At 37.5% G+C, this 11,537-nt stretch overlaps 1 protein-coding gene across 1 annotated transcript in view; it reads right to left on the bottom strand.

Moving 5' to 3' along the window:
* Positions 1 to 9,143: 9,143 nt before the first annotated feature.
* The window catches only part of C6H5orf63 (chromosome 6 C5orf63 homolog), a 35,594-nt gene continuing 33,200 nt past the window's right edge, over positions 9,144 to 11,537 (bottom strand). The window contains exon 4 of the mRNA XM_072416014.1: positions 9,144 to 10,155. Within this exon, the coding sequence (XP_072272115.1) occupies positions 9,979 to 10,155 (177 nt within the window). The 3' untranslated portion in view covers positions 9,144 to 9,978. The remainder of the gene's footprint in view (positions 10,156 to 11,537) is intronic.

Raw genomic sequence — 11,537 nt, 5'->3', positions numbered from 1 at the left:
GGCAGGCCACTTGCCTGCTTGTTTTTGACCAAGCTGTTTTCATGAAGGTTGCATGTAGGCTTGGGGTCCTATAGTGGGACCTGTGTTCACAGGCCAGCATCATGCGATTTGATTGGAAGAGAACACCAGAAAATTCTAGGTGGCGCCCTGTTCTCTTCACAGATGAGAGTAGGTTCACAATGAGCACATGAAACAGTTTGGAGATGCCATGGTGAACGTTATGCTGTCGGCAACAAAAATCAAAATGACTGGTTGGCTGCCAGTTAGTGATGATCAGGGGCAATATCCCTGGAAGGCAGCAGAAACCTCTCTGTGATAGATAATGATAACTTGACTGCGCTGCTATTAGGTACTGGGACTAAATCCTCTGGCCGTTTGTCAGACCTTATGTTGGTGCAGTGGGGTCTGTGTTCCTCCTGGCACAGGAATGCCCCTCCTCATGTTGCCATAGTGTGCAGGCACTTCCTGAATGACAACAGCATTGATGCAATTGACTGGCCACCCAACCTTCTGGGAAATTTTTTATTGGTTCATCCTACTCTGCCAAGTACATAGACTGTCCTGGAACCCACTAATGTCTTCATTCTGGAATGTGAGAAGATCCCCCCAGGGTACCATCCACTTTCACATTAGGAGCATGCCCAGGTTTTGTTAGGAGTGCATATCGATGAGATGAAATCTACGCAAGTTTAATAATTCTATGACTTCTGTTTTTCTTTTTCTTTACTTTGATTTTCAGAGTAATTTTGAATCTAGTCATCAGTAACGTAATGATCTGTACTCTTAGCTTCACTCACTCAAAGTTGTACATGCTCATCTTTTGTATGTGCTTACTGCTTACTTACTTAATGCTTAGTCTGATGTACCTAATTTTCTGTCAGAAGAACATCCAGCATCATCTAGCCCAGAGGTCGGCAGATATAGCCTAGCTGGTAGTTTGTTCCGACCTAATAACCCCTGGCCGATCCGGCCTAATGCCAGCTGGCAACGTGCAGCTCCAAAGCAAAACTACCGGCGCTCTGGAGCTGAATGCGGCTCTTGCGCCTCCTCTTGCTGTGGCTTCCCTCACTATTTACCGTGGCCGGCGTTAACACTTCTGCCGCTGCAGTAAATAGGGAACGCCCCCTGAAGGGAAATCCATCTCCTCCGCAATGCATTTGGAGGAAAGGGATTTCCCTGCAGGGGGTGTTCCTAGCGGGGTGGAGCCATTAGGGCGGGATTCAGAGAGTCCTGCCTAGTGTGCTCCTGCCCACCCCATAAATGGCCTAGTGGCCAAAAAAGTTTGCGGACCCTGATCTAGCCCTTTGCTACCTAGCATTACTGCCATTCACTTGCCCATTCTATTCACTGTATTTCAGTTATTTCAGTCTTGAAGGCTTAGAATCACATGTGGGCATTACTTGGGCAGTCTGCATGCAAATGTAGCCTGCCTAGAATGGACAAATTCCCCAGAATGACATTTACTATTTAATGTATTTTGATATTTGTATATTTTCCAGTAAACTCCTTTTATCAGGACTCTTCTGAGGTAGTGTTCGGTGTTATTTAGGTAAAATGTTCCTTTACTGCATAAAGAGGTTTATAATGAAAGGTTTTAGTTAAACATTGTATTAGAATGTTGATATGTGGAGGGGAAGAAGGATCCAGGGAAAGCAGAATAAACTTCAGCTAAAAAAAAAATTACCTTTCCATTTTAATGTGAGGATTCTGAAATTTTTAGAATTTCATATTCATTACCTTGCAATATGGTATCCTGCAGCTGTTCTGTACATTGAAACTGATCAGGCTCTAATAATAAATTCTAAATACTGAAATCTGCTTGAGAAAGCACATGGCAAAGCAAACTTTAATTATGTTACTAATGTGAAAAGCTTGGATGTAAAGGTTTGCTAAATTCCTTGCAATTTGTAGTTCACCCACTGACTAATTTTACCAGCATGAGAAAATATACACTGTAAATATATGTAACCCTGCTAAATATACCATTGGAAGTGTTTTGTCGTCTCTGTTCAATAATTACAAAAGGATATCTTTTGATCATGTCAGAAATTTAGAGCTGCTCTGTGCCCCATTCACACTTCCTGTGTTATTATAAAGAGTCCTCTTAGTTTATATCTTGGATTACAGACCATGTTGTGTAGCTACAGACAGTGGGAGGAATTCAGTAGTTTAACAACAGACAACTATCAGGGCTGACACCATTTAGTCTTAAAACTCAGCCCATAAGAGGCAATTAGGAGCTGAGTGCATTTCTGGCACATCAGCATCTTTCATACTTTCAGTGTCATTAAAGGTAAATGTTGCACATTATGTACTGAATTATTTTTGCCTTGACATTTTAAGTATGGGGTATGTAGCATATATACACTACAGATATAGAAATAATGATAATAAACCATGAATATCAATTGGGGAAAATTATTTAGCAATGCCAAATTTAGCAATTATTTTTGTGCAATTGCCATGATTATATACATAACAAGTAAGATTATCAAATGGAAATATGACTAAAATGGGGTGGGGGTGTTATCTCCTCCAGTCATTTATAAGATAATCTACCATGTTAGGGTAAAGATGTGAAATGCTTAACATGTCCTCATTATTCAATCAGCAAAAAGGTGACACAAATAAATTGTTAAGTGCTAAGAAAACAGTAAAACTGTCCTTCTAGCCCATAATCATTTGGGTTTATTAAATAGGTATAAAGATCTGAGCTGGTTTCACACTATGGCTGTGCAATATTTTTTTTTTAAATGCATAGATTTTGCTATTGCTCAGATGTATTGCTTTTAGTTTAGAAAGGTCTTCTCAGCTAACCAAACTGCACAGAAAAGTCATCCTGCACACAGAATAGCATGGTAGTGCATTGTTGTGTATAAGGCTACAAAAGGGCACTAATAAGGTGTGCTTGGGGTGCCATTAGAAAAGAATGCCAACTTAGTGCACCAACGCACCGGCCAAAGCCGTGGACCATGTCCCCTGTACGGGTCACAGACCATTGGGCGGGTTGGGTTTCTGGACACAAGCCACCTGCTCTTCAATCTCAGGTCAGAGTAGGCAGTTCTGGCATCATGACATCATTATGGGGAAAGTTTCTTCCCCTTTGAGTGACACCGAGCTGTAACACATGCGTGGTTCGGAGCCGGTAAATTTAGTGGTCCGTGAATGTTGGAGACCACTGGTCTAAGATCAATTTTGGGGGGTAGCCAATTAACCTAACTGCATGTTTTTTTGGGGGGAATGTCGGAGGAAGTCAGAGTACCTGGAGGAAACCCATGCAAACATGGGGAGAACTGCAAAATCCATGCAGACAGTGCCCTGGTCGAGATTCAAACCTTAGACCTACGGTAGCACTGCAAAGCAGTGCACTTACCTCTGTGCTGCTCAATAACACATGTAATTTTGCATGTAAATATGTACCAGTGCGAACAGTCCCTTGTGTTTATGTAAAGATTATTTTAGGTTTAACAAAACTTTGACCAATATTTTTATAAAGAGCGGGGTTAAGGTTTTAAACTTGAAGAATATCTGCCATGTACCATGTGATGTATAATGAGCACTGCACATTTGGCAGATTTCTTGTTTTGTGACCAGTATAAGAATAGTATTTTACAATGATTCAATTCCTCTGCCTAATCACATCCTATGAACAGGATTAGAGATTATCATGGATTACAAGTGTGTAAACACTCTAAGGGATATGTTTTCTAATCAGTTAAAACAATTGTGTTATTATTAGGAGCTAAATTACACTGTTCCTTTCCATCCAACTGGACATCGCTTGCATTTATTATCAAAACAATTTCTACATGTAGACATAACTAATATGTTTTTTTATTTAATGTAGCTAATAATCCTTACCAGGGACATCTCAAGGTTAAAGCAATTTGGGAGGTCACTATAGGCGCCCTGATTTTGAACCCCCCATGGTCTTCACCTTCAATGTCTTCTTGCAGCCTCATGTCTGACTAAATTAGGTTATTAGGCTAGCTCAAGGAGGAGTGATATATTGCCCGGTGTTATAATGCTGGCTGGGGTGTTGTGCTAGGTGGTTACTTTGAAGGCTTGGGGTATGCTATGCTGGCCATAACACTTGCTGGGGGTACCATGACACTTACTTGTGGACTTATCTGCTTATATAACAGCTACTTTTCCCATGCTCCAAATTTCAGTCTTATTTTTAAACATGCCCTAGGCCCTACATTTTGCTGACCCTAAATGAATGACATTTTGTTTGCTAAAGCATAGTGTAAACTTTACACACACTTTCCGTGTATGTTAATAAATACTGTTTTCACCCTTTTTTCTTTTTGGTATTTAATTGCTCCTAGTTTCCATAGGCCGAAACTTTCTGCTAATCACTGCTTTGAACCTGCTTTCCCTTGGACCAAATCTTCATACCTTGTGTTAGTGTGCTCCACATGGGGTGCATGTGATGTGGTGAGTACAATAGGGAGACGACTGACACCCTATAGTAGAATGTGCCTAAACAATGGCTATAATGGCAATATCCTCAGGAAATATTTTCACGTCCTACATATTTATATAAATTGAACAATATTCAACATTACATTAAGGTGCTAAAGCTTTTATTAGATTTTGTGTGGGTTTAGATCTACATTACCAACAAAGGCTCTTACAATGACTCTAAAATTATGTTACCTTTCATATGATTGTGGTACATATGATTTTAATATTATCAGATCATTCGCAAATGAAAATGAACACACAAAATGAATGACATCAAATTAAAATATATGGGTGGAAGGAACACGACTACATTTTATTAAAAAAACATTTTCTATAATACACTCACAGGATCTACTGTTCCTAACAACCCAAAGGTGTCCTTATTGTCTATGATTCTAGGATCAATTAAATCAAATAAAAGCAGTGTTCTTCACCACTTTCTTACGGCAGTCCAAGCAATCGTGCCTAGGTTGTGGAAACAAACAGTAGACCCCACTAAGAGGGAATGGCTTTTGGAACTAGAAAAAATCTAGCATATGTAGTTGCTTGTTGTAGAGGATGATGACCAGATGCAAAAATAGAAATTGACTTGGGACTGTTTCAAGGAGTCGTCCCAGTTTTAAATCTTTTGGTTGTGACCGGGATGACATTAGCTGGCGTTGAGGATGCAGATTTATACTCCCTTAAAACCCTCCCATGCACCCCCAGATCCCCCTACCCTCCCCTGTCCATATCCACATTACTCCTATAATCTCAAGTAAGTGCTCCCTACTCACTCTTTTGTCTAGTGGAGTAATGTTTAAGTTTATCTCCCTAGTATTTTTTTCCTCTCTCCAAGCTACAAGGTTTCATTTAATATTTAAATTAAATTAAACATGTTTTCACATGTGGACAGGCTCATACCAATTTAGTTTAAAGGGTAACTGTAATTAGACAGCCTTGATAGACACTCTACCTAGGTAGAAAGGGGCCGATTATTGGTTAATGGAGCAGTCCGGCACAGGTGTACAGGAGTGCTACATTTGGAGCTCCTGCTAAGTAATAGCAAATAATGTGGACAGATGATAATATTGTTAGCAGGGGGAGAGGTGCACTGTGTAAATGATACATCTTAGAAATATGTTTTTTTTTTCACTACCTAACAAATTTCAGAAGCTTCCTACAAAGTCTTTAATTTTTGACACTTACATCACCCACCACTATCAGTTTTTACATCCCTGCTGGACACAATAGTATTGTAAGATTTGGCACAAGGTACCAATGAGTGCAGCAGAGGACGGAGTATTCAACATGCCTGAACGTGAAGACTTTTCTGAAGGTTTTATTAGTTGAACACAGGGAAGTTTGGGATCATCAGTTGCCTGGGAAGTAATTATTTAGTCTTCTGTTACAGTGACCATTCTTTGGACCTTTGTAGAAATGACAGGGTCACTTTATAATTAATTTATTTATTCTTGTTAACAAGTATTCAAGGATGATAACTGCATCGTAATTCCAATTCTAAACCTCCGTACATTTTTATTCCATCTGTGCATGTCCAGTCTTTTATATGAAATGGCATTGATGGTTGTTCAGGCACATAGTGCTGATTTAGTAGTTTCTAAGTCAGTACACCAATATCGCTCTTCCTGCTAGAGTTAGACATGGGGACAAAACCTGTGATTTTTCACCGCTGGAAGCAACATAAATGTAAACAGCACAAGCTATTTCTACATTATTTCAATTTTCTACGCCACTGTAATCTTGCACAGTATCAAAGTACAGAGTAAAAATGTATTCAGTAAAGTAGCACGTTCCTTTGCTCAGCAATACAAGTCACAACAAAATTGTTTAGCTCCTGCCAATGCAAATGAGGAATATCCCACCATGATAAAGAATGCATTCCAGCCATCAGTATCATTAATGACTGCTGTGCATTTCATTGGCAAGATGAAGAACTATTCTAAACATAGTTTTACATTTTAGTTATCTTTCAGGACAAAAGGAAACTTACAGTAAAGAGTAAATTTATGGTATAAACACCTTATTATAAACTATAGGGATAAAATATTTTAAGTAGCTTTATGCACAATGAGTTTTGTGAAATGCAGCATCATCGGTATTCCTGGTACTCATAACTCATCTCCTAATATGTGGTGGAGTTTGAGTTGTAAGAGCTGTAAAACAGTCAGTGCAGTTGATATAAATGGGATAACTTCAGGAAACATATGTTATTTGAAAGAATTACAGCTTAGTGCACATCTAAAGGTATGCTCAGGATGCTGGACCTGAAAAAATACAAGCCAAATAGCTATTTGTTTATATGGTCAGTGCAAGGCAGCAGATAACAGTGGTGGAGGCTAAAAGTTAACCTTAGAGTACAAAACCTGCCATTTAAATATAAATCTTTAATAGCCACGAATGATAATAATCAATTTTGTGCTCACTATATGCCATTGCAATTCAACTTGCTTTAAAAATATATAAAATAGCAACTACAATATCACTTAACATAGCCTGTGCACAGAGTAGATATGTAAGAGAGACCACTCACTAAAGGCTGCCAAGAAAAAACTACAGAGGGGTTGGATACAAGACCAGTCACCCTGCATATGGATTAGTTTGGGACAAATAATATCCATAATCTGAGTCATGTCTTACCACTCTAATCCTTTACTCATCCTTTATAGCAAATATATTAGTATTTAGAATATCTTTACAGACCTCTAACGCTCCGTCAAGTAGTATTGGCCCTGAAACTTTGCAGGCCATTTGAGTATAATTAGCCACAGCCCAAGGAACCCCTGGTAACTTAGTAGTTGACAATGACTGGTCTAAAGTGCATTGACAATTGTGCAACAGTCTGTGATATTACCTAGCTCCAAAAGTGATAACCACCACTTGTACACATTTGTTTAGGTGGCAGTATAATAAAATCAAAAAAGAAAGAGGATTTTGCCATTAACGTTAATGTCTGCGTTTTTTATATAGAGCATTATGATTTATAATGAGCATTATGAATTTATTAGACATTGCTATTAGCACCCCAATGCTTTTTTAATAGAGCAAACATGTAAAGCACATATTTGAAGGGCCAGAATATTCTGCTGGAAATCAGACTTTGGGGTTCATTGTAACTTTTTCTTTCCATCATTCTAATGCTGTGTTGCTAAGGGTTTCTTGAGCAATGAGCAAATTGTCCCTTTTGGGTTAGTTACTACTGACACTAATGATCTTTTTAGCTATCTGTGAGGCTGACATTCTTCCCATTGACCACCATGCTATTGTACTGTGAGCTGTGGATATAGCAGGGGTTCCCTAAGGTCCGAAAGGTCTTTCAAGGGTTCCCCCATGTTATAAGGTTGAGAAAGGCTATTCTAAATTTAATCACTCTGAGCCTTAGTGATAAAAGAATCCTGGACACTAATAATACAATATGTCCTTTTAAATAACATATGGTGTGTACATGACCCCTAAATAAATACAATTTTTATGAGTCTTTTTACTATGGACTATCTTAATATTGACAGACTAGGGGCAGGTAAGAAGTAATATTCTACAATAAACTTTGTTAAACCCTTGAAATACAGAACATTTTATTCTACTGCTATTCTAATTTTATGTTTGAGTTTCGTTGTATGTCATTAAAAACTGAAAGAAAAAAAAACACTTGTTTTTATGTTTTAAGATATTAAGTTTCTGATGCAAGACTTAATCAGTGGGTTATCTATTACGCATCAAGATACTTCTTGAGTGAGTAAAAAATATAAACTTGGCAGAATGAAGTATAAGTGCATAGCTATGATCAATACAGAAAGAAAATTATACCTCCATTTAATCCATATTTAACTGCATTGCTGGCAATGAAATTAGCATTGGAGTTATTGCAATACATAACGGATGCTGAGGAAAAATATGTAAAAAATTTTAAACAATATTCAATGTTCATTTTTTAAGCAATTGTGAGACTTTATCTCTATGTTACGTGGAAGTCAAGAACAGCCCAGGTCATTTATTCTGTTGGCTTCTTTTTAAATAATTAATTTTGTTTTAACAGTGATTCCTGGAAGGACGTGTACATTTTATTGAATTAATTAACCATTCTATGTATATAATTTTATCTCTTCAATTTATTTATGCCATTTTTGTGCACTTTTTTACAGTTCAGTTTATATCTGCCAAGTGGAAAACCAAAGCTGTCCACAGCATTGTAAATTTAAACACAGAAATGGTACATCAGCCAAAAGTCTATCATTTTTAGGTAAATTTATGTGAAATATTTGTGTAAATTGAGTGGAAGTTTGTATATTGCTGGATTGACCTAATGATGTTCTGCCTGTCAACACATATGCCATTGCCTTACCGTCTTCAGGAACTTCAAACAGTACAGAAATGTCAAGAGGGTTACTGGATTTGCCTACTTCTTCATAAGAGCCCATAAAGCTTTGCCACCCAAACAGCCTAAAAATTGGCTCACAAATGGGCAACTATTGGGGCTCATTCAGGAAGGCTGAAAATCTTGTCAGACAGTGCTTAGCACCCAGCATCAGGATATACTAATGTGTTTGTTTTTACAATAAATGCAGCTGTCTTATATAGAATGGGTGTATTAGAATTGCAAAGCATGCAGATCCAAGTTGCACTATATGTGATTGGCAGCTCCACTCATCAAAGACAAAAATGGAGCTCACATAAATACCCATAATATCCTGACCCCATCCCCTTTGGGTCTTATGAATGTCAACTGTCCTCCTAACATTGTCCCTTCCCATGAAGTAAGAACACCATTTGTATCAGGTCTAGAAGGCATTCATCAACTATTTGAACTACCAAATTTTTAATATTTAGATTGAAGAATTTGGGCAGTAATGTAGGCACTCTAACTTGTTTTTTTAATGTATTACTGTGATATATATTAGGAGTGCTAAATACAAATAGTAAAAAAAAAACTCAAGCGAAATACAGAGGGAAGCAGAAAGCCCTGTCCCTCTTGCCCCCTGCTTGTGTCCCTTTATGGCTTTTACCAGAAATTCCAAACTATCAAATAGCTATAAAACTGAAGCTGTTGAAGTGCTGTTTAGAAGTACAAGGTAACATTATTTTTACTTTGTGTTTACATTGTTTGAGCAGTTTAATGTCAGTTTAAGCAACCCTCCCAAAAAAAATTAAAAATCATTTTTTCTTTTTTTACCTAACCATACAAACTACCTGCCTTTGTCCAAAAGTAATACCACATGTGTGCAAAAGAGACTATTCCCCTATTTTACAGTACATTAGTGCAAAAAGCAGCCAGCATGACTAAATGGAATATATATATATATATATATATATATATAAAGAGCTTTAGATTTTTTATGTCCTCAGTTTGTACATAAAATAAAATAATTTTTAATAAACAACATCACACAAAAAAGCCTTGCAAAAATGAGGTGCACAGTGGAGAAAAATCATGGCAAACAATCATCCAGGGCTGTACTCTGCAACATTGGTTTCTCTGAGCTAACGCAGGGTGACAAGACTTGTAATCAGTCATTTTCCTTCTTTTTGTAGTTCCAGTTTAGTAAGAGACTTTTCCAGCTTCTTAAGGTTCACTCTGTGCATCATCAGAAACTGTCCATTGAGGTGAAACACAGGAATGTCATATTTATATCTGTCGTACCAGGTTGAGTTCTCTGGAAGAGTGATGTCCACTTGTTCTAAAACAAACTAAAAAAAAGTCTATTGTTAATACACAACAAGCAACCTTATAAAGTTTATGCAAACAACAGTAACTATAACCAAAAATGTTTTTTGTTATTTTTTTATAGTGTTTTGTGATTTTCTAACTTGCTAAAGTATCTTAGACGAATTAGGGCACACACACTGACAGTAATACAATTCTGGATGACCTGTAGGGCTTTGAATATTCTCCTATCCTACAGAGAAGTTCACTTATCGTGATGAGTCGATCAGTGACCTATACACTTTGCAGCAGTTGGGTTTCTGTATTATTAAAACACAAGCCAGTTTTAGGGGGTTGTTTTTATTAGTGGTCAGTTACAGGTTACATTCTAGTTATGCTTAGGATGAATTAAACCTATAACAAGAGAAATATGTAGACAAGTATTTTTGATCTCTTTAAAACACATGTTTAATATTCTGCTCACCCAGTCGTTGGATAGAGATATGAATAACTGGAGAGCTTTTAATTGAATTCGCTTGATTGTTTGTACACATGTCACACATTGTGCACACATGTTACTGATTATTTTTACCAACACCTTGATCTGTCCAAATTCACATGAAGACCTGATACATTCTAGATATGGAGCAGCATGTGGCTCGGTCAAGTTAGGGTGCATGAGCAACTGACACTGTCATTGGTATAGTCCTATGTAAACAAATCTGGCAAATCGGTAATGCAAGAGCACAATAGTGACATACTCCCCTCATAGTTGGGAGAGGGAGATGGCATTTGCCATAGGGAACAGCAGGGAGATGAAGACACCAATCACTTGCAGACAGCATGAAGTCATCCCCCTATTATATTACTGATGGCCATCGTGCTTATAGTAATAAAGTAATCTCTGCTACAGCGGTGGCTGAACATTTTTTACAGTTAGGGACAGCTTTGCATTTCTATGGAATTGTTGAGGACCTTGTACTATACGATTGATTTCTCAGATAAAAATTTGTCTTCTATAGTGGAAACATAAAGTTTCTCTCTCTTTTTTTTTTTTAAATTAATTAGTGTATTGCTTTTATTGTGCATTTATGAACCAAATTATCAGAACTGTCAAAGTACAGGTCCCTAACTTCTACTGCATTAAAATCTATATTGGCAAAGTCACAAGTTACCGGTAATACTAGGACCATGCTTTCAATAAGAACAGTTATGGTTAAGTGGATCATAACTAAAAATAAGCCTTGTGAGCCTAGGATCTTTGGATCTTTTTGTAATTCTTTACTGCAAACCAAGTATTACCATAATAATTCAAGGCAATGTTCCCAAACATACTGTATGTATGCTGTGTATGCATAAGTGGGGGAACAACAGTAGAAGGAATTTCCATAGGTGGGAGTGGGTAAAGAAGTATTTTTCAGAAATG

Source organism: Pyxicephalus adspersus, chromosome 6, assembly GCF_032062135.1.
Source record: "Pyxicephalus adspersus chromosome 6, UCB_Pads_2.0, whole genome shotgun sequence".
Taxonomy (NCBI): domain Eukaryota; kingdom Metazoa; phylum Chordata; class Amphibia; order Anura; family Pyxicephalidae; genus Pyxicephalus; species Pyxicephalus adspersus.
Note: the sequence above shows the minus strand (reverse complement) of the source record. Positions and strands in the feature narration are given on the sequence as shown.